At 40.1% G+C, this 25,067-nt stretch overlaps 1 protein-coding gene across 1 annotated transcript in view; it reads right to left on the reverse strand.

Moving 5' to 3' along the window:
• PLCL1 (phospholipase C like 1 (inactive)) overlaps positions 1 to 18,440 on the reverse strand; it is a 246,839-nt gene extending 228,399 nt beyond the window's left edge. Inside the window, exon 1 of the mRNA XM_081142679.1 lies at positions 18,183 to 18,440. Within this exon, the coding sequence (XP_080998805.1) occupies positions 18,183 to 18,425 (243 nt within the window). The 5' untranslated portion in view covers positions 18,426 to 18,440. The remainder of the gene's footprint in view (positions 1 to 18,182) is intronic.
• Between the last annotated feature and the right edge of the window lie 6,627 nt (positions 18,441 to 25,067).

The raw sequence follows: 25,067 nt of genomic DNA on the forward strand, positions 1-25,067 counted from the left end.
AAAAAAATTGATGAGCATTGCCAAAAAGGCTGTTAGTACAGTCAAATTTCAATGGCCTTGGCTGCAGAGCAGAGATATTAAGCATATATTTAAAGATTTAATAATGTAAAACATTAAATGATGAGACACAAGGCCCACATCCTTCCCCACCCTGATATATGTATTATATATCAACTCAACTTCCAATATGTGAATGAGTCCAAATCTGTCACAACTAAGAAATTCCTTTATATATAATTACCTAAAAACTTAACATGTTTTTATGTTAGTTGGATGTCACAGAATGAGGTGTAGGTAGATGACAGGGCTCAGATGCCAGACATGGCCCATATTCACATATATTAGTTTAAGAGATTCTGGGCAAGGCACCTTAAGATAACAGAAGGATAATTTGACTAAATGAATGATTAAGATAAAGAGATGGTGTCAGCCAATAGGACTGCTTCTTATAGCACTAGTGCACTGCTGTTGTGAGGTTGGGTGAAAAGCCACTCAGAAGGAAAATACTGACCACAGATGCTGAGAAAGTATATAAACTGTGTCATAAAAATTTTTGTAGAATTATATATTTGTCATTAGTACCCAATAGACAGTATTTTTATTTAGAAGAGTTGCTAGTTAAATGGGTTGTCATGTGCTCTCTTTTTTAGGTATACCGCCTAAAATATATCTTAAGTATATCAACATAGATATATCGTATTCCTCACCTCCAGGCCTACTGCAAACTTGCAGGACGGGCGTCATAATTCCCATTTTACCAGTGAAGGAACTGTGCCTCAGGAAATTTTTAAAACTTGCTCATGATCACACAGAAAGTAGCAAAGCTGAGATTCCAGAATCCCAGACCTAATTCTCAAGTCTGTGTCTTCTTCCCCGCCCAGGTTTAAGTTCCTGTTAAGTAAAGTGAACCTAGCAATGGTAGACGGCATTAACTCAGGTCAAGGATCCTTTCAGAAATGTGAAAGAGAATAGTCATCTTGATTTACTTTGGGGAGAGAAACAAATCAATATGTACCTAACACTTAGGAGCTATAGAGGAAACAAAAAGCCTAAAATGTGTTCCCCCTCTTCAGGGTTTGTGAGATGAGCCTAATAAAGAACAAACAAAGAACACTGTAATAACCCACGTTTATGGGTAGTTTCTAATTTATTTCCTTCTCATCAAAATCAAGGTTATAGCTGATAAGCTTAAAATAGGCCCATTGTCATTCAGGAGCAATGTATTATCTCCAGTTCTTATTACAACCCTTCAGATTGAATGCATGATTGGTTTTCACAAGGATTCAGGCCAAAATTTCAATTGTTTCAGGATGCCTTAATAAAGGAAGCTGTGGAGTCAGCAATTCCACTTCTGAGCATTTATTCTAAGGAAACAAAAACACTAACTCAAAAAAAATATCTAGCCCAGTCGGCATGGCTCAGTGGTTGAGCGCCGACCAATGAGCCTGGACATCACAGTTGGATTCCCAGTCAGGGCACATCCCCAGGAGGGGTCATGCAGGAGGCAGCTGATGGACGATTATCTCTCATCATTGATATTTCTCTCTCTCTCCCTCTCTCTGAAATCAATAAAAACATACTTTAAAAATCAGTTATATTTTTAAGTAATATCTACATCCCCCATGTTCACTGCATCAACATTTACAGTAACCAAGATATGGAAACAACCTAAGTGTCCATGGGCAAATGAGTAGATAATGTGATATATACAGGGTGAGGCAGATGTTCACACAGAAAATAATACATTAATAAATAATTATACAAGAATAAACTGTGTGTTGCAACAACATGGATGGAACTTGGGGGCAGTATGCTAAATAAGTCAGACGAAGAAAGATAAATACTGTATGATTTCGCTTATATGTAGAATCTAAAAAAAAATAAAAAATTAATTTATGGGGTGGGCAAAATGGGTGAAGGTGTCAAAAGGTACAAACTTTCAGTTATAAAATAAATTAGTCCTGGGGATGTAACATACAGCATAGTTAATACTGTACTGTATATTTGAAAGTTGCTTGAAGAGTATATCTTAAAAGTTCTTCTCACAAGAAAAAAAACTGGAACTATGTGTGGTGATGGATATTAACTGAACTTTTTGTGGTGATTACTTTGCAATATATACAAATATTGAATCATTATGTTGTATACCTGAAATTAATGTCATGTTATATGTCAATTATATCTCAATTTTTTAAAAATGATACCAAAAAAATAATAATAAAGAAAGCTATGTTTAAATCTAATGAGATTTCCCTTGAAAGAGACAGAAAATGTTACATTCTTTATATTCTCTTCACCTACTGAATTGCACCTCACCTCTACGAGCCTGGCAGGTGGTAACACCTAAGACAGAAGACTGGAAGGAGGCTCCTCAGATTCTCAGCAGCCTTGGTGGGAAAAGATGCAGAAAAAAGTAGACAGCATTAACCATGCTATTACTCATAATAAATTGAGTAATAGTTGCCAATTTTATGGTTCACTCCTTTCCTTAATGTTAAGGATTTATGTTTTAAGATTGGTCATTATTTATTTAAGGCCCCCATCTTTACAGAGCATTACACTCTCTCCTTTTGTGGTCCCACAAACCAAACAATTTGAAAGTGTTCTTGCTTTTAAGGAATTTGCAGTCTAACAAGGAAAACAGAAACCTAAACGCAGAAAATCTGAGTCTGGGTCAGGAATGGCTTTTTAAATACTCAGTCAATTTTTCATTCTCATTTTGTATATAGTCACAAAATTTCCCACAATGCGCCTGATTCCAGGAGAAAAGTAAGGGGTCTTAAGTAATTAGCTGTGAGAGGTCTTCTATTCAATTAAAAAAAAAACACAAAGATTTAGTTTAACTGTAATGTGAAATCAGTTCAGCTAAATTAATGAGGAAGCTATTTCTAGTAGATGCCTTTAGCAAGTTTTAGGTATCCCTTAAGACTGAGCTGGTGTCAAATGGGTGTTATGGGGGCTTTTTCTGAAATTGTAATCAACTTGAAGCAGAAAAAAAGAGCTTCATTATACACTTTCATTAAGATGAGATTTTAGACAAGAGAACAAAGTCAAACACACAATACTGTGTAAAAGTCACTTGCTGAACTAAACGGAGCAACACTGAATTCATATATAGCTCATTCTTTTATTCCAGTGTTTGAGGACGTTGAAAACCATCTTTGCACAAACTTGACTCTCTAGCAGAAACTAATTATTTCCAAGAAGCAGCAAAGAGGACAACACTTACACTTTGATTTAAAAGTTGAATAATTCATTATAATTTGTGTTTGCTTTTAATTTTAATAGACAATTTTGAATATTCAACTATAAAAATAGAAAAATAATTCAATTAAAAATTTTTTACAGCCCTGGCCGGTGTGGCTCACTGGTTAGAGTCTCGACCAGAGCACCAAAGGGTCTCAGGTTTGATTCCTGGTCAAGGGCATTACCTGGGTTGCAGGTTCAATCCCCAGCCCAGTCGGGGCACTTGTGAGAGGCAACCAATCGATGTGTCTCTCACATCAATGCCCTCCCCCCTCCCTCCTCTCCTCCTTCCCTTCCACTCTCTCTCACAATCAATGGAAAAATATCCTTGGGTGAGGATTAACCCCTCCCCCCAAAAAAATTTACAGTTTTTTTCCTTTTTAAATTTATTTTTACCAAATTCATTGGGGTGACATTGGTTAATAAAATTAGATAGGTTTCAAGTATACAATTCTATGACACATCATCCGTACCCATCACCCAAAGTCAAACCTCCTTCTGTCACCACACACTCAACCCCTTCAACCCATCACTTGGGGTAAATTCTACCCCAGTTTACCTCTGGTATCCACCATTCTGCTGTCTGTCTATAGGTTTTTATTTGTTTGTTTGTTTGTCTTGTTTGTTCATTTGTTACTTTCAGTTTTACATCCCACATATGATGAAAGCATACGGTTCTTGCCTTTTTCTGTATGACTTATTTCACTTAGCATGATATTGTCAAGATTCATCCAGGTTTCCCAAATGGCAGTATTTCACCTCTCCTTGTGGGTGAGTAGTATTATGCATATGTACCACATCTTCTTTACCCAATCATGTATAGAAGGACACTTTGGTTGTTTCCATGTCTTGGCCACCATGAATAATGCTGCAATGAGCACAGGGGTGCATATATCTTTGCAAATAAATGTTTTCAAATTTGGGGGGTAGATACCCAGAAGAGAGGTTGCTGGGTCATATGGTAACTCTATTCTTAATTTTTTGAGGAACTTCCATACAGTTTTCCATAGTGGCTGTACCACTTTGCATTCCCACCAACAGTGAATGAGGGTTCCTCTTTCTCCGCAACCTCTCCAAAAACCCCAAATAGCCAAAGCAATCCTGGGGGGGGGGCAGGGAGTACACTTTCTAAAGGCTGGAAACAGGATAGTTTATGGAGGATAAAAACCTAAATAACCGAAGAAAACTAGTCGTTGAAGAAAAACTACAAAGACCATCCCTCAAGGGTTAAAGCACCAAGATCTATATAGAAATAAGACAAATAATTTACCTTACTCATCTACTTGATCTTTAAAATGTTCAAGCTATTTTCAACTGTAGAACCTAAAAAGCATGGTACCATGAATAAGAGTTCAGAAAGATTTAAGTCATAATCAGATCAACACAAAGTTAAGCTTTTATGTCCAAAGCAATGTTTTTGTAATTTATTTAAAAAAAAAAAGCGGAAACATTTTAAAAGATAATAAGATATTAGGCATAGTTGTTAAAGGGCTTAAGCCACGGTTTGGTTTTCCCCAGGCTTTGCTTGAAGGAGTTCAGAACAAACAAACAAAAAAATCCTATGCAGAGTTTTCATTCTATATAAATAAATATATAACATCTACATTCAGGAAGTTTTATGATTCCAACTTTTCAAATCTTATTTAATGCCACTAAATCCACTACATCCTCAGCTGATCCCAATGTGAATGGAAAGTACTGTTTTTCTTCTCTGGCTTTTAAAGGGCTTTACAAATGGAAAACATTCCACAATCTGGTCTTAGTATCCATGAAACCAGATAGCAATTGGTTCTCTGTGATGTGCGCTTGCATGGGAATTACCCTTTTTATATATGAAGCACTGAGGAAACGATGGGCTTTATTCTTACTTTAACATCTTACATTTCCATACAGGCTGGAAGCCCCCTTACATACAGCACATACAGGAACACAATAAGGACTCGAGGCCCAGGTAAGCATGTTTTGTGTATGGATGCCTCTTATGTGTAGCTTATACAATATGGTCCTTCTAATGAGATATTCAATAAAGTTGAAAAGGGGGGTAAGATAAGAAGTTAATTTTACACATTAGCTACCAGGACTCATCAAAATATTTCTTAAGGAAAAAATAAATAAAATTAAGATTCATCCCAAACAAAACTACCCACACACTTTTAACCATAGAAAATCTTCCTCTGTTTGGAACACCATCCTTTTTTTCCAATTATGATTTGTGAAGTTTTATACTTTTAACAATGAGGATAGAAATGGACATCTGCCCAAATACAGAAATCAGTTGAATCAATTTTCCCAGAGTTTTCAGAGGTATATTCTATTCAGAGTCAAATCAAACATACAAGAACATTGTGTGAAGCTGAAAATTGTCCTTCAATTCTTGTGACGGGTATAATTATGAATAAAATCCAGAAATCTGAATCCCTCCTTTTTAAATCTTATGAGGTCATTAAAAGTTGGAAGATATTTGTACCAGTTCTACAGCAATTTGCTTTATGATTTGAGGAAGTCAGTAACCTCTCTAAGTCTCACTGTCCAAATTATAAAGAGGTAGATTCAAGTATGATAAGGTAAACTCTAAAGATTCTTTCAGTTCCATTTTCTATTTAAGTTCTATATGTTAAAGTATAAAAAGTATATCATGTAAGACTGCAGATGCAGTTAGAAATAAAATGTTCCTAAAATCCATAAACTAATAGTTTTTCTTTAAAACTATCATCAAAATACTAAATCTTAACACAGTGGACTTTTTTATATTTCTTAACAAATTATATTTTCATTTAAAGAATCTAATAAAATTCATCTGTAGTTGAAAAAAAAAATTGCTATAAAATTATCTGAAACTAGGATGTGATAGAATGTCCCCCAAAGATTTTTATGTCCTATTCCCAAGAACCTGTGATTCTGTTAGGTCCTGTGGCAAAAGGGAATTAAGATTACAGATGGAATTAAGATTGCTAATCAACTGATTTTAAAATATCTTGGATTATCTGGGTGAGCCCAATATAATCACAAGGATCCTTAAATAAGGAAGAGGAAGACGGAAGAGTTAGAATGGGACAGGGTCAAAAATAAAAGTTAAGGTGGTGTGATATGAAAGACTCCACCAGCCATTGCTGGCTTTGAACATGAAGGGGCCATGGTCAAAAGAATGCAGGCAGATTCTAGAAGCTAAAAGGGGCAAGAAAATAGATTTTCCCTTAGGACCTCCAAAAAGGAACACAGGCCTGCCAATACTTCAACCTTAGCCCAGTGAGACACATTTCAGACAGAGCTCTAGAACTGTGAGATAAATTTGTTTGAAGACACTAAGTTTGTGCTAATTGGTTAGAGCGGCAATAGGAAACTAACATTTAAGATTTCTAAAATGTAGGTTTCAAAGAGTAAGAAACTTAAACCTCCAATCTAGGAGGTGTGCCAACACGGTCATCTCAGATCTATGGTTGTTTCTTAGATCCCTCTGACTTCCAACTTAAATAAAATGATGTATGTGCACCTAGCTCAATAAATGGTCGTTTCTTTTATTGTAGAACAATGCAAGGTTGAACCACTTTAACTTTGTTTTCTGCCTAGCCTCATTCCAACCAGATCAATATATTCTTAAATCATTGTTTGTTTTTGGAAATTTGGGATACTGGGGGTTGAAGTTTGGGGGGACAAAGAAAATGGGGGACATTCTGTCCTTCCCCCCCACTCCCACCCTACCATCCACACACATACCTAACAGCTGTGAGATCTGGAACAAGTTTCCATACCTCTCAGAGCCTTGGCTTCCTCATCTGTAAATTTATAATGATAATCATAGCTATGTCATGCCAGGCTGTTATAAGAAAGATAATGTAAGATCTTGGCTATGTTCTATTCTATACCATGAAATCTTAAGAGATTTCTATTATCTATCCATGGTATCACAAACAATCTCTCTAATGGCTCCCTGGAAGAATGGGAGAGATGATGAACAGCCATGCTTAGTAAATGAAGATGTAGAATTAGAGAACGACCTCTAAGCTCTCCACTTCTACAAAAATGTAATTAAATAATTAAGCACTCTCAAGTTGTTGGAGAATAAACATGTGAATTGTACTTATCCCACAACTGCTCCCTCCCAACTATGCCATCCCGGATCCCTTACCCTCAGATACTCCAGTTACTAACCAATAAATCGCTCATATTCCGTAATGTTTTATCATCTTTAAGTTATTGGAAGGGTTCTTTCAAGTCCTTAAAAACTCAGTCCTGTTCATTTTATAATTTTAATTTCTTGTTCAATTCAAGGTCCTCTTTCTACCCCATATCCCTCAAGGCTAGATAGGATGGTGGTTGTAGTGGCCGGAGCCAGGAGTGGGTCTACTCAACCCACTTCTCCCTTTTTCTTCTTTCCTGCACTTCCCTTTTAGGGTTGGGCTAGAAGAGGGATAGGAGAAGCCACGATCTCCCCATAGGTGGCCCAATAAGGATATCTCCCACCCCAGTAGGTTGGTTTTCTGTGCTCCTCAAGCTAACACTGAACTGACCATTGGAACTCTCTGTGAGGCAGGCATCCAAATCCTGGCTCTGTGTGGAGCTGCTGGTTCTCCAGAGTACCTTTTTTCCTGCACATTCATCATACTGGTGTTAGGGATCTGACTTGGACACTGACCTCTTCCTCCCATTCTTTACCCAGCTCCCACCCCAGCCTTTTGTTACTAGAGTCCCTCTGCCCAAATGGCCTCTTTGAGCGGGGCATCAGCAAGATGACTGGTCATCTTCTACAGTGTCCTCTTTCTCCACACTTAGGATTGCAGCAGGGGCTCTGATGGTCCAGTAACTCAGTACCTTCCAGAGAAGAGATGAGCTTCAGTCCCAACTTACAGGGAAACCTGGCAGAGAGAAGACATTTGGATGCCACTACCATTCCCTGCCCAATCTTTACACATGATTCTGGTGAGTCCTTTCTTTCTCAACCTCACAAAAAGTCATGAGTTCTTCCCCCCACAATGAGGAAAGTGGAAGAATAGGCTCTCTTCAAGAACCATAACCCCCTTCGAAGGTAACCACTTCCCTCCCAGGCCTCCCCTATTTAGCCTGGGCAAGAGGGGAAGGCAAGAGCAGTAGTGAAGGTCGCCTCTCCATAACCTGGAGGTGGTGGCTGAACACAGCAGTTCACAGTCCCCTAAATCTGTAAAATCTTAGAGTCTTTTGCTTTAAGCTGTGATGGTTAATTCCAGTACTCGCAACTACTTCCATCCTGCTACACCAACTTCTATGATGACTTGTTTGTCAGAAGCCATTTCTCCGTATTTGTGACCCTGTCATTCTGAGGGTGCAACTATGAAGAATTTCCTTGGACTTTCCTAGGACTTAAGTGAGGGGTACAACAAAATAGACAAAGCTTATCTTTTAATACCCAGCATTCCCACCAACAACCCAGACCAATCCTTCCTGGACCAGGAATCTCTATGCTCAAAGAACTTTCTGCCCAGCAATTACTGTTAGGTGTGCTAATGTGTGAGGTGTACATTAGTTAAAAGGCTCTTCAGAAAAAGCAAAAGTAGTCAACATTTTAAAAAATTGAATTCCAAAATGTACAAATTCTGGCAGAATGATCTAGGTAAAGAAACATTTGTTGAGCCATTTACCCTGCCCATTTATAAATATGGTCCCATCTGACTCCATTCCCCTCTAAGCACGCCTTCATTCTTTTCTTTCTCTTCTCCCAAACCCCAGAAATCTCAACTTTGGTCAAACTTAACTGCTAACACTTCTGAGTGTGACTTCTCACAGACCACACAGCTACTTTTATAATGAACTTGTCTTTGGGTAAAGACCATCATTGCAGCAGTAAGACAGAAAACTGGGGATCAAGAGGTCATTTGCTGCTGAAGATTCTGACTTCCAATATGTCTAGCACAAGCGTGCACACACATCACACAAGCACACACTACTGCATTTATCACAAACCCAGCTTGATCCCATACTAACTGAGCATGAGAAAGTACTAGGAAAAAACTTTTTTTAAATTTCAAATGTTTGGGAAAAGTCTTATTTAAAAAAAAAAAAAAAAAAAACCACTATAAGAGAATATGACTAAATACTTCATTGTACAGGTGCTGCAATAGAAAAAGAAAGGAAGGAAGAGAGAAAGAAAAAGCCAAAGTTTCTTATCCTTTCAATAATTTAACATAACTGCAGAGAGATAATTAAAGGTGACTTACAAGTGTTTCAACAAGAGAGCTGACTGGGCCTTAAACAGCTGGCCAGTCTCCAAGTGATGGGAACAAACCTCTGGGTACCATTTGGCCACAACACTGTATCTCTGCACAGCAAAATGGGCTCATTAACCTTCAACATAACAAAGCAGCCACAAGCACAGTAACTTCACGACACAATCATAAATTTGAATTTCCCACATATTGACTTTGAAATTTTTACCAAGAGAAAAGGACTTAAATGATTAAACAGACTTTCAGTTTAATGGAATTCCACAAATATCTACTGAACTCCTGCTATGTGTGAGGAACTATACCTACCTCAAATGTAATTGGGAGTAAATCTCAATCTTATAACGTCATACCCACTGCCACTTAACAAAACTGCAACTTCCTTGGATTAGAAACTGATACTTTTTATTGATTTATTGATGATATAAGACAAAAATATGAAACTACAAAATAAATCACATCAGGTTTAGTGATTAAGTAACTGTCCATCCTTAGCTTGTATAAATTATACCAAAGTTGGATCATAAATTCTTGCTTCATGGTAAAGAAGCTAATTCTGCTCAAAGAGTAAAAATATACTAACAGGAGTCCCACTCCTCTCAAGGGAAAGTGGAATATGTTATGTAAAGTCATGGGTATCTTACATGCAATGTTATAAAACTAAGAAAAATGTGTTCAAATAATCCTTAAGAGAGTTTCCCAAACTACTTTTAGAATTTTTTTGTCAGTTAAACCTAATTTTTAAGATAGCCATAATATGTTTGCTATTTCATCCACAATAGCTAAGGTTTAATTTAATATTACTTAAGAGGATGTATAGCATAAAGGTAAAAAACAACCTTTGGAGCTAGACATTTTGGGTCTATTTCCTGGCTGTGACATTTACTACCTATATGACCTTGGGCAAGTCACTTATCTGTCCATCTGCAAAAGTGAAGGTAATAAAAAAAATACTCACCAATAATGGTTATTGTAATGATTGGCTGAGTTAATACACACGTAGTGCTAAGAATAATGCCAGACTCATAAAACAAATTATATAAGCATTTGCTACTATTATAAAGAAAATTTCTCAACAGAAAAATTTCTTCAAGATGTTACTGTGTGTTTTATCTACTAGATGAAACATAAAAAGAAAGCTATTTAATTATTAATATCATTTCTAACTATATAATATTTAATATAGCACAGAATCAATAAATCCAAAATATTTCAAAATGGGAATTCACCAAATGCGGAAGATGTCTTTGCATCTTGTATGTCAACCTCTAGGGGGAACACAGACTTTGTCCCCCCACCCACACCCCTACTCCTTCCTCCAAAAATTAGCCATGATAAATGATTAAGAAACTTCAAGGTCAAGGATATTGATGGGCTATTTTATGGAGGTGAAGCTTTCAGAGGAGATAAAGGCAGAGTGTACATCACATGGTCTCCTCTCTCTTCAGCCCAACAACCCGGCTGAAGTGGAGGGAAGCAGGTTAGCGCAGTTTGCACTGACTCCTCAGATCCAGCTGCCCTTTTCCTCTGAGCCAGACCCTAACCCAGCCTGAGCCACATGGGAAGAATACACATTCCCCTCCTGCTGACACATTACTCTCTAGCCCTAGGGGGTGGGCTGCCCAGGAGCACAGATCTTCAGCCATCAGATCTGGGGTGTGGGGTGTATGCTTTAAGATGCACAGGCTATTTGGCCTGCTTTGGTTTGAAATCACTTGGGCCTTAGGGAAAAGCACCAATAAAGTGATCAGATCCAGCTTTCTAGAGTTCTGCCCAGTAATCTTGGTCCCAGCTAACAGTAAAGTGTTCTTTTGTCTCTTTTTTCCTTCCTTGTGCATTTATCTCCCTCAATACCTCACAGGGAAGGTGTTCTGATTACAATCTTATCATTTCTAACCATTACAATTATCACACAATAACACAAGTTTGCCTACTTTACATAGTGCCTTGTGCTTAGTCTGCTACAGATTTGACATCTTTTTAAAGGCCCTTGAATAGGTCACAGTGAAAGTATTAACAAAGCAGATATTCTCTTTCAAAGTTATTTTAAACGTTTGGATGCAGAGTTGCATGGTTAAGGAAAACAAGAATTTTTTTCCCTGTAATAGCTACACACGTCCATAAATTTATAAATACAAATTAAGAAAACTTTGAAAACACTTACTGAAATAGTTTAGTTATTCTGTTGTTTTGTTCTGAATGGACTGTATTGTTTTCAAAATTAATTTGCCTTTCTTCTTCCCGGAGTGATAATGATAGTATAAATAATGATTATTTTCTACTCACCATGTACAATCTCACTTTTCTCAAAGTCATGCTAGATTATCAGTGAGGTGAGTTGAAATGGTACTGTTAAAAACAAACTAGATTATATCTCTCTTAAACACATCCACATAAGATTACCAATGAAACTACAAATCAAATCCCATTTTAAATCCAAGGGACTATTTCAATACTTTGTCACACTATGATTTTGTTGCCATCAAATGTTTGCTGAAATACAGGATACACTGTCCAAAACTTAAAACAGATTGTTGTTGTTATAGAAGTTGATCATTTGGTCCTAACTGTTATTATCTCGTTAGAATACTCATTAATTGTAATAAATTTTGTCCATTGTATCCTATTATAGAGGTACAGAAATGAATTGGAATACAGAGATAATTATGATAAATAAGAGATAAATAAAACTACAAGTAAACTTTTTTACATTATTAAAACACATCAAAATATGAGATTTTGTAAAACTGACAGGTTTTACTATAATAAGGTTTACTGATTTACTATCTTAGATTTATTGTTAAAGTGCAATCAAATCATCTTCTCTCCCTACCTAATAACCAATAGTTCATTTACTGGTACTGAGATCCCAATGGGAAACTCAAAAAATAACTTTACCCCTGCCTCTTACTTCTGTTTAGTCATTTTAAGCTGGATAACTTTTTTACTGTACAATCTTATACATGTCTCAGTTTGGACATTGCTCTGAAAAATGGAATTATGTTTCATGCTCACAGTTATTAAAGCTCAACAGAAGTCACTCCAGAAGCAGGGAAGACTGCTGCAATTCTTTCTGTGTTACTCCCAGACCTACTGCCGGCCCGGTTGCCCGGCATTACCTAGAAGCATTAATGGACTGTTTGTTCAGTAGCACCCAAGGTCAAGTCAGTTGTCCCCTAATGTCTTTTCATAGCACCCAATTGTGCTTGAGGTGTTATCTGGCAATACGTGTCCAATTGACATTTTACTATACAAAATTTCATTACCTGTTTTCTCCTCAGTAAAGGGAAAAAGGCTAGGAAAACAACTATTCAAGCCTTAATTGCAATGCACGTTTGTTTAAAGCCCCCAACGCTCTGTAATTCGCTTATATTTTTTGAACTTTAATATATTTTCCAAGGAAAACAAATAGTGAAAATTCTCATAGTAGCAGCAAAAACTAATCAACAGGCACTTCTAAAATCTTTCATCAAAATATGACAAGGCTGTTTATCTAAATTTCATTCCTAATCCTCTTGAGAAGTGCTATAAGAAATCACATCAGCAAGGCACCGCAATGAGAAGTGACCCTTTCTGAGGTGAAATATGACCATGCGTATATGGCAGTTTCAGAGGAAGTAAACACTCTGACAGAAGTTACTGGGATTATAAAATAAATCCACCCCAAGAAGTTCAATGCTATTTATACAGCTTACTCACACCTCAGGAGGAGCACCCTCGACTGAAGCCACAGAACATGCTTATGGCACCCCTCAGAGCAAAGGCTAGCCAGCCCCATTGTACAATCAGGTTGTTTCCCCAAAATCCACCCATAAGTTGATTATTTTGTACTTTTAAAACATATGTCTAAAAGCAACAACAAAAAAAGCCTATAAATGATGACTGATTCCCAGGTCAATCTATAGAAGCCTATTTAACCCATAGTGTGTATAAAATTTTTACATCAGTTTTCAGTCACACTTAACTTCCCTTCATAAGTGTCTCTATCTTTAAAAATGCTTTCAGAGCTCCAATTTAAGATTCCCTACTTCATCACTCCATAGAATAATACATACCCTGAGCCCCAGGTGTTTGTCCCCCTGTCTATCAGTCTACAAAAGAGAATACAGCCCTTCCCAAGCTCACTGTCCCCGGGAGCATGGGAGAAGTGGACCTGGTGTGAAACAACAGGTGTGCACTCCACATATTGATAAGTAGACCACCTGCCACGGTGCTCTCCTTTTAAAATACAATGCAGGCCTAACAGAATGACCAAAGACAGGAAAGTTGGCTGTCCCTTTCTCGGGTCGTCCACCTCCATATGTCCTGATCTGGGGAGGAGTGGGCAGAGAAAGGATAACTTACCCAACAAGCTTTGGGACCTAAGACTCAGGCTCTTCTGCCACTCTCTTACATGTCCATGTTGTTTCTAACCTAGAAAGGATTCATGGATCGTGGAGAATCGGCATAAGAGCTCATGTTCTTCAGTTAAGCAGACACATGAATCCTAACTCTGCACTGTATCAATAGCTCTCTGTGCCTCCCTTCTCTACATTAGAGGGTTTGCTGTGAGTATTAAGTGATATAATGTATGAAAACCCCTAGTTTAGTACTTGACTAATAGTAGGCAGCACTTAATAAGTATGAATAAAATTCCCCTTGCCCCTCTGAGTAGAGCCATAATTTTAATATGGATAAGCAGGTAACCAAGTCACATTTGCAGCTCAGAAAGCCACTACACCAGCCTCACAATGAACATGACAAAATGAGACTGGCCATGATATAAAATAATGAGACATGAACAACACTGAAGCCATTACTTTAGCTGCTTCAGCTCAGGTCTGAGCACCTCATTCCCAGTTCCCCAATCTTCATCCCACGCACCTGTGTCCATGACACAAGTGATAATTTCTTCCAGAGGATTCATACTTATGTAGAATCAAAAGGAAATGAAAAAAGTCGAACCCTTCAATATGTTCCATATAATAGAAGAAAAATCAGCCTATTTTAAAACACATGCATGTATCTCAGTTCCCACCATCTAGTATAGGGTATAAGCTACATTACTTTCTATTTCCAGAACATTGCAGAGTTATAGAGCTATAAACTGTAATCCAAAATGTTAAGTATTTTAAACATATAAGTATGATATCAAGTGCCCAATAGACAAATGGTCTAATGTCTTAAGTAGAAATATATTCAAATGCAGAATAGTACATAATTGTTAGATATTATCAATTTTGCATATAACTAACTTGTCATGTTAAACCACAAGTTATCAAGAAGCAATAAAGATATAGTCTGTTGCAATATTGTGGTATACAATAATGCACTTACCAAAAACATGCAACATTTATCAATGTCAATGCTGTCCAAAATAATCACACAGGGAAAATGGACAAATTCAAGAGAACCTTGTTTAATTCTCATGTTAAATGTTTTTAAATTTAGGACTGGGCATATAAGTGAAGAAACACAATTATAGTAGAAAGAAAACATTCTGAATATGTATGAAGATAAATGTTGTTATTATTTTCAACAGCTATGAAGGAAATTGTTTTCTCAACTAAACACATGTTTTCATAAATTAGAGAGGGCAAATTTGCTAAAAACATTCCTCTTATTAATATACAAGACAGTCTGTTTTCTGGTATGATAGAGAAATGCACTATTCTGATTCATCTAATATTCAGGTTACTAGAGAATTTGTATTCAGACAATTAGAATAGAAACAATGCCTTAATTGAGCTGAAAAGAATTTAATATTTGATGATTCACAATCTTTCAGTGGTTTAAGTGATTATCATGAATACTAATTATTACCGAAGTAAGGCTATTTGGAACAACATTTAAGAGTTTGATTAATATAAAATGTACAAAAGTCTTTCTTTTTGTGTATGTTTCAAGGCCTACTAAAAAGAACTCTTAGCAGCCTGGCCAGTGTGGCTCAGCGGTTGAGCATCGACCTATGATCCAAGAGATCAGTTTGATTCCCGGTCAGGGCACATGCCCTGGTTGCAGGCTCAACTCTCTTATCACTGATGTTTCTATCTCTCTCTCTCTCTCCCTTTCTCTCTCTCTGAAATCAATAAAAATATATTTTTTTAAAAAAAGAACTCTTGGCAAAACTATGAAGAATGCATTATCTGTCAATACAGAACATGTGCTATATATTTCTTATATGATCTAGACCTTTTTAAGAAACTTTCATTTTTACTACACTAAAGTAAACAAACCATGGGGCAGCAGATTCAAAATGTCAACAGAAAGGTCCCTGATATCTGAGAGAAAGTGAAACAGAGCCCATCGCCTGATTCTTTCCCCACTAGAAGGGAATGAAGGCCTCTGGGAACAGACCCCAAGGTACCACCACCTATGACCTAGCAAGTTATACTTGAAGATTAAATGACCTGTCTCAATGACCTTAGACAACCTTCTAAGCATCAAAAATGTTTGGAGCAAATCTGAAGATAAAATGTCTGTAAAACTCTAACCAAATTTTATTATATAAATTAGAAGCTTCAATGGTTCACCACAGATATATATAGATACATGTGCTTATATATGCATGGAATATTTCTGGAAGGATACAGAAGAAAGTGTTAACAACTATGGGGGTGGACTACATAAGTGGGAGTGTGGAGTGGCTAAGAAGTTTCCCTTCATGCTTTTTGGCAACATTTGATTTTTTTATCATATGTATACATTACTTTTTCAATAAAACCTAATTTTAAGTAATAATAATTCACTTCATTCTCTAGCATCTTTAATTTTAAAGGCTGTTTATTAAATGCTTATTTTACTATTAAATAGGGGAAAGATCAAGTTGACATTCTGTTCCTTCCCTTTTTTCTTGTCCAAAACAGAAACTTCAAAACCAAAAAGGCACCATTACCCAGCAAAGACCCTTCTGAGGATATTAAACCAGCACATGGTACAAATTAAAAACTGCAATTTAATTACAAGAATCTGTGTATTTCTTATACTCTGTTCCTTTTATTTATTTTTTTTTTACAACACTATAGATCCCAACTGCTTTTTATGATGGTATATTTTAAACTATTTTGCAGTACTTGTTTTTACACACAGGACCACATTTAGTATCAATCTTAAAATCCAAACTGTATGTTTCCTCAAATACTGCGATCTCACTTTTATGTGGAATCTAAAAGGAAAAAAATATACAGAGAACAGACTGGTGGTTGCTAGTGGGGTAGGAAGGTAGGCAAAATGCATGAAGGGAGTCAAATGATATAAACTCCCAGTTATAAAATAAATAAGTCATGGGGATCTAATGTACAGCATGGTGACTGTAGTTAATACTATAATGTATATTTGAAAATTGCTGAGAGTGTAAATCTTAAAAGTTCTCATCTCCAAAAAAGGAAATTTTTTAACTATGTATGGTGATGAATGTTAACTAGACTTATGGTGATCATTTCGCAATATGTACAAATAACAAATCACATTGTACACCTGCAAATAATATAATGTTGCATGTCAATTACACCTCAATTAAAAAGTATTTTTAAAAAAACAAGAACAAAATGTATATTTCCTAACTGATGTGTTTTAAGCTTCAAAGTAACATGCTTTCTAATCTGTGGATTACAAGGGGAAAAAAACTCATCATTTCCTTTCTACCCACACTCACACCCAGAAAGGAGCACTCCCTTTTCACAAGCTAAAAGTCACAAAATGAGAGAAACTACTACGAGTCATCTGCGACTACCGCCCACTCTTCTTTGGCTATAGAAACCTCCCGGTGGCGTTAACCGCCCAGCCGGGCCCGGGAGCCTGGACGGCGCACCTGCGCGCCCCGAGCTGGGGCTCCAGTTCCCAGCCCTAGAAAGACACAGTCCGCGGTGGGGACGGAGCGTGAGCCGGCCACGGCTTTGGAGTGTCCTAGCCCGCGTGGACACTGAAGTCAGTCCCAGGTCCCTGTCTCGCGGCACACACGCAGTGTCACACCGCTGCCCTACCCAGATCGATCGTATTCTCACGCACGTGACCAGCCCATTCATTCTCGCTGAGGCCCTTTCCGAGGCCTGCGGGGGGGCTCTGCCGTCCAGGAGACCTGGCGGAGATGAAATCGCGACCAGGAAACAAGCCCGGGGGCGGAGGGCAGGAAGAGGTGGGGGGAGGCGAGGCTTCCAGACGAATGGGGAGCAGCCCCGCCGGAGCCGCGGGCTCGGGGTCGCCACGAGCACCCTGGACGGTGCCCAGGGCCTGGAGCGCTTTCGGGTCGCGCCTTCTGCGGTGCAGAAGCTCTGGGCTCCGCCGTTGCTCCAAGGTCCCCTGAAAACTCCGCCTGCCTCCCCGGAAAGTTCACGCGTCTTGGGATTTCGGGACCGTGCGGATCTAGAGGTTACTACTTTCACTCGAGGGTAAACTGCATTTCCTTCACGGTGGGGGAGACGGTCGCCCTTCGCTGGAGAGCGGAGCACCAGGGTCCCGCGGGCCCACATTGACACCGAGCCCTCCCCTTCTCCCTCCACCGACAGTTTGGAGCTTTCGGGGAAATGAGGGAAAGGGCCATCAAAACGCAAAGCCGCCGAGCGGAACTTTCCCTCCGCTGTCAGGAAAAAGTCGTTTCTGTTTCTCAGGGCCAAGAGCTGGGTCTGCGAACCTCCGGGGGGGAAGGAAGGCTGGGTGAGGAAAGGGGTGGGAGAAAACAATGCCGAGCCCGCGACGCCTCGGGACAGCCGCCACCCTGCCCGGCCCGCCGCCCACGCCCGCGGTCCTGGCGCGCGGCTCGCCTACCTTGATGATGCTGCTGCGCCGGGGGGTCGCCCGCGCCGCCTCCAGGAGGCTGGCCTCGCTGTCCGCCGGGGCCCCCGCGGCGACCGGCACCACCACGCCGCAGCGACGGTCCCTCGACCGGCCCCCAGGGGCCGCCGCCACGCCGTCCCCGGAGGCTCCGTCCAGACCCACGCGGGGGTCGTCTTCGCCCCCGGCTGCGTCGGGCAGCGCGAGACCATCCCTGCCGGCCGCGCCCTCGGCCATGTCGGGGCGCGTTTCGGGCTCTCGGCGGGGAGACGGCGCGCCTGGGAGCGGAGTCCAGCCGCTGGGCACGGTTGCGCTCCTGCGCGGAGAGGCGGCCCCGCCAGACTTTGTTTCACCGCCCGCCGGCAGCGGCGGCGGCTGCAACTTTCTGGACAGGAGGCATCGCTCGGGCAGAGCCGTCCGCGGGCTTTAGTCCAGGAGGCCGGCAGTCCGCCGGGGGGCGGCGGCGGGTGCGGGGAGCGGAGTGCACGGGAGGGAGGAGAGGCGAACAGGAGAGGGAGGTGTCCGAAATGTGATGCAAACACCCGCTCTGCGCCAGACAAAAGGCCCCGGGCTCTGGCTGGGCGGCCTCGGAGGCCCGGACGCGCGCAGCCTGAGAGGGGCAGCAGCCGGGCCCCGCGGCCCCGCGCACCGGCCACCTGCCCGCGGACAGCCGCGCACAGACCTCGGGGAGCGCGGCGGCGGCCTCCGCTCCGCTCGGTTGTGACAGGGAGGGAAGACTTGTTTTGACAGCCGTGGGGACTGGCAGGCGTCTGAGCCTCTCAGGAGTCTCGCCCGGCCGGGCGGGGTGGGCCCGACCAATCCCCTCCGCGGAGGGGTGTGCCCGAGCGCGAAGAATGGAATGCGCTCGGCGCCGCAGCCGGCCCGCGGGGCTCGCGGATCCAGCGAGGCGGAGCGCGCGTGTGCGCACCCGCCGCGGCTCCGTGTGTATTTTAGGAAGTTTAGATATTCGAGATGAGCCTGAAAATGCAACAAAACTGCGGGGTAGAAAAAGGAGGGGCCAGGCGAGGGGTGAAGAACCTTTCTTATGCAAAGCACAGCAATCTGGAGGAAAGGGAGCGTTGAGTATTAATGGCAAACCGTTTGGGATGATGGAGTGCAGCTTCGCACCATCGGGGGTTCATTGCAGGCTCTGACGCCAGCCCTTAGAAGTCAAGTCCATGCAGAGATGGACTAGGGTTTACTGGGGCCCTGGAGTTGAAGAATTTGCTTAAGATTTGATGAAGAGCTTTTCAGTTCACTCTGCAATGCGAATAAATGTGGCAAGGCAAGGGCATCAGATAAAACAGGTGAGAGTAATAGGAGGTTGAACTAAATCCCCGTGGAGAGTGACTTTTAACAAAGCACAGATATGGTGGATATTGACTAAATACAACGCGAGGTGGGGGTTTAGTCTATATCCGGAAACATTCCTGTTTGATAATGGTTCAACCTCCTTTCTCTACATAATCCTGTGTAAACATATTTTGCTCGTTTCCAGCAAGCTAGCAACCAAGAGGGGAGATATCCTTGGATGATGCATTAAGTCGCGAAAATTAACCACAACATGCTCAGATAGATGCAAATGATGGTTCTGAGGCTTCCCTGGTAGAACAGAAGACTTGACATTTTAATTTAAAGGCTTTTTAATATTATGACCTATATTAAAACTCACTTATAACATTAAGTTATATTTTAATTATTAATAATTTAATACTTTGAGATGTTACTGTTCCTTTGTCTGGACAAGAACATGAGAAATTCTTCAGCCTTTTAAACCCAGAATTTGTTAAAATCTCAGAATTTTAGAGATGCAAGATTTAAGGATCATATAGGACAGCCCTTTTATTTTGAAGATAAGATGAAGGCTTAGGGAGGCTCAGTTTCTTGTCTACTAGTTAGTGTAGGAGCTGAAATTAGAATCTGCCACTCAACTCCTCCAGTAATCTCTTCAATACTTTATCTGGCTCCTCTGGGGCTGCAACCAGCCAGAACTGGATGAGGCCCTTGGGAGTTTTCAGACTTGACATTTACCAACTTTTAGGTAAAACTAAGAAGGCTTCAGTTTACATTTTCATTTCAAATACAAATGCAGCCCAGTAATGAATGTACTGTATTAGCAACCTATGGTTTTAAAACCAACACTACCCTCTAGTGAGATTCTGAGAACTGCATTCATAATGGCAAATGCTTTCTTCTTTCTTTCTGATACGTAAAAGATTCCGGGAAATTCAATTAGTTTCCTTTTCAGCTGTCTGCCTTTATAACCCATAGAGGAAGGAAGTGAAAGGGCATGCAAACATCAAACCACCATACAGGCCCTTCATCTCCACCAGTTCAGGGAATTCTCATCTATCTTGTATAGGAAATATTTTCACTTGCTATCCTCACAAATATAACATATTTTAGATTATCATATTTTTCTTTTATATTCAACTATTACTATGGTTTACTTCTGGCTTCTACAGAACTCACCATTTAATGAGGAGGCTTTTTTCTCTCCATTGTGTTTTTGGCTCCTCTGTCAAAAATTATTTGTCCATACACATGTGGTTTTATTTCTGGGCTCTCAATTTTGTATCAACTAGATGATACCCAGTTGGACTCCTCTCTTATCTCTTCCCACCTTTAGCAGCCTTCTCTCTCACCCTCAAGTGACAGCAAACAAGCACAAGCGCGCACACACACACACCCCACTCTGAGTGTCTGTTCATAAAGGCTGTTGTCTAATTCATTCTGCTTTGAGAAAACAGTTGGGCCCTGATCTAGCAAGTCTTTCATACTGTTCTCTTCTAGCATAAGCTCAGGAAACGTCTCCTGATATTCCTGTTTACAGTTTAAAAACAAGCCAACAACAACAACAAAAAACCCTCCACTGAAACTGCTCCTACTGGGGGACAGATTCTACTCCGTGGCCACACGCCCAAGATTGAGAAAAATGTTTAGCCAGATTTGGTTAAGTCAGCAGCCATGGACACATTCCTACCCCTCCATTAGCAAGCCCTCTTTTCAAATTACTATCACCCACAAATCCTGCCTCCCAACCTTTCAGCAAGTAACATACTCTAATCTCTTGCTTGGCAAATTGGAAGTTGGGGGCAGTGAGGGGGGGCATGGAGAAAGGATGTGAATAAGAGTAATGACTTGGCAATTCAAATACCGCCACCTTAGAGAGGTCTTCTCTGACCACAAATCTCAAGTTACCCTTTCAACCCCTAACACATACCATGTTACTCATTTTGTTGTTTTGCTTTCTCATAGGATTTTATCACTGTGAATAAACTGTCCTGTCCATGGAATTGTTTACATACTTATATATTCTGTCATACTGACCTATCTCTGGCCCACTGAAATGGAGAATGTAATCTCCATGTGCACAAAGACCCTGTCTATTTTGTTAATTGCTATATCTGCATACAGCTCCCAGAACCATACTTAGCACAGAGTAGGTGCTTAATAAATACTTGAGAACAGAATCTTCACATTTGCAGACCTCTGACTGAATAAATTAACCACCACTTCTAATAAAGAAAAATGGCTCTGGCCCTGGCCATCGTGGCTCAGGTGGTTGGGTGTCATCTGGTGCACCGAAAGGGCACTGGTTCAATTCCTGGTCAGGGCACATGCCCAGGATACAGGTTCTGTCCCCAGTTGGGGTGTGTGCAGGAGGCAGCCAATCAATATTTCTCTCTCACATCAATATTTCTCTCTCTCTTGCTCCCCCCTCTCTAAAATCAATAATAACGCATTTTTTTTAAAAAGAAAAATGGTTCTGTCACTGCCCACTCAACAGGACTTCTCATCTTCAAAGATCCTAGAATTCCTCCTTAGGACAGAAATCAAAGCAATCAGTTGCAAAATTAGGACAATTATATATTGGAGTAATTTGAAATCTAGAACTAGACTAAAAGGCAATTAACTGATAGGAACCTGGCCAGCCTAGCTAACCTGAAAACACCTAGCCCAGAATCAAAGACCAGCTACGTCAATGTAGTCCTTCCAGCCCAGGGATGTCACTCCAGAACCCTGGGCCTAAGAAAAGTCCAGTGAGAATATTAAGACTTTCTAAACATGACCTGGTAATCACAGTTGGGGAACAGAACTGTCGTTCTGATAACTACTTTCTATGTACCAGATAATCTTCTATGGAGTATTCTGATCTCCACTTTACAGATAAGGAAACTAAAGATCAAAAGGGTCAATTAGCTTGCTCAAAGTCAGAGCCAACAGGAAGTGATGGAACCAGGATTTGAGTCTCAGTTGGTGACTTCAAAGCTTTCTCTCTTCCTGCTAGTCCAGTGACAGTCCTGGAAACTTCAACTATCTGAAGAACCACTCCTTCAGAACTGGGACCACTCACATTAGGCATAATGATCTCAACATCAGCATTACCTCTAAGTCATCAAGATGAGAGAATGAGGTTGATTTATCAGTGTGTGAGGAAACACATTTATACTCTCATCCACATAAGTGTAAGAAAGATTATCTTGGTATGTTCTCCTGGTAAGTTCAAAGATGCACTGAACATGAGTACAGCATTTTCGATTGAGTCACATATATCTTTATATTCAGTTATAAGACTCCCCAATACACATTGTAATCATTTCAATTTGTAGTTCCAGAAAAAAAAATTGCAAGGTAATCTGAGGTATAGATATAAAGAGTAAATATATACAAAGTCAATAAAAGAGAAGAAAACTTAAACATACCCTCTTAAAATTCCAGGTGTTTGGGGTTTTTTCTTGAAAGGTATTCCTTTGTTCCTTTAAGTAGAAAATTTTAGTAACTAAACATAAAAATCAACTACTTCTACTTCAAAGTTCAGGTAAACTTTACTCCATGATAACGGTCCTATAAAAATAAAAAGTTACAAATAGTTAAATTTAGATTCTCCAGTTTAATCAATCTTCAAAATACTAAAAGGCGATAAATATAAGAAATCTCTAATCAAGCCAATATTTGTCAGTTTCTGATGGCTGCTGCTTCTCTCAGGTGTACTAGCTACAGGAGAGCAAAATGTCAGGGTCCATTAACACTGCCCCTCAGGATACACCCCGTGTAGAGACCCTGAGGCTAAGGTACACTATCGGGATCCCCAGGCCAATCATCTGGGAACAGTCTTTGTGCGCAGAGCAAATGTCTTTTAAAAGCAGACAGTCGGCCTGATCAGAGTGACTCAGTTGGCTGAGCATCATCCCACGCACCCAGAGGTTACCGGTTCGATTCCTGGTCACGGAACATACCTGGGTTGTGAGCTTGATCTCCAGTCCAGGAGAGATCTACATTTCTTTCTTTCTCTTTCTCTCCCCCTGCCCTCCCCCCTCCGCCCTTCCTCTCTCTAAGCATGTCCTCCAGTCAGGATTACAAAAAACAAACAAAACCCAGACAGTCCATGTTGATTTGTGTATTAACTTCCTTTGATATGGATCCTGGAGTTGGAGGCTCATGTCAAGGTTATGTTCCCCACCAACGCAAAAGCCACAGAGGCATTGTGAAAAGTACCACTGGAATGGCACAATGAGCCCCCAAGAAAACTTCTCTTCTTTCTCTATTTTATTTGATAACTTGGATCTCTTCCAGGTGTGAAGTTATAATAAAAACCTCTTCAAGTCAACTCCCCATGCATGACACTTGCAATGCAGGAGTTAATACGAGGTAGGTTTCTTCTCTTCTCCCCCATCCCAAGTTCATACCCCAAATCTAATTCACCTGCATGTGAGGGAGTTTTTCCTCCAATTTTTGTCAAGACATGAAGTTTATTAATACTTTTCAGAATCATAGGACCCATAGGAAGAAAATACAAAGTCATATTTCTTTCTCTAATACTCTTTCCCTCATAATGTATGACTCATACCTATTTTTTGTTAAACTTATTAATATGACTTTGTTGCATTCTACCTCAAATACTTGGAGAGAAAGAAGCAGAGAGTAATAGTACTTAAATAAACACAAAATCGTAATGCATGTTCTAAATTAAAATATAAGACAAGGGTTGTCCTGGCCAGTTTGGCTTAGTGGTTAGAGAGTCGGCCCTCGGACTGAAGGGTCGTGGGTTCCACTCCAGTCAAGGGCACATACCTTGGTTGCAGGCTCGATCCTCACCCTGGTGAGGGTGAGAGGCAACCAATCGATGTCTCTCTCTCACACTGATGTTTCCCCTGTCTCTCACTGGAAAAAAGATCCTCAGGTGAGGACTAACAAATGACATATATATATATTTAGAGAGAGAGATCCTGAAGCTAAGGTACACTATCAGGATCCCTAGGCCAATTGGGAACAGTCTGAGCGCGCAGGGCAAATGTCTTTTAAAAACAAACAGTCTAGCCCATTCACATATACATGAATGACAAGGGTAAAGTATGGTCTCTTTTGTAATCCCTTTTTTGTTCCCAGTAAGTTTTCAGGTGTACAGGTCTTTTGTTAAGCACAATATAAGTTTATCTGCTTTCCAAAACTTTTTCCAAAAAAAGTTTCCTGTCTTTAAAAAAAATGTTCATTTGACACCGAAGGCCTAGTGAAAGCTAGATTGCTACCATTTGCTGTCACTAACCCCTGTGTGAATCCCACAATTCCTACCCTCACTTGGCTCATATAGCTCACCATGGATACAGCTGCCTCTCCTCGTAATACTTCTGGTAAACCCCTCAGACTTGGGAGGGTCATTCATTACTGTAGTATAACCTAGCCTCTCCTGACTGATATAGGTACATAAATTTACTAAAAGCCCTATGTATTTCACAGCCATGCAATTAGTTCGAATAGTCAGACACTGTTAATTTATATAGCAAATAAACATTTACTAAACCAGTTAACACTAAAGATTTTTATATATCCAGTAAAAGTGTGCAAAGTTATTTCCATTTCTGTGATTTTTTTTTTTTT

This window comes from Miniopterus schreibersii, assembly GCF_964146895.1.
Source record: "Miniopterus schreibersii genome assembly, chromosome: 7".
NCBI classification, from domain to species: domain Eukaryota; kingdom Metazoa; phylum Chordata; class Mammalia; order Chiroptera; family Miniopteridae; genus Miniopterus; species Miniopterus schreibersii.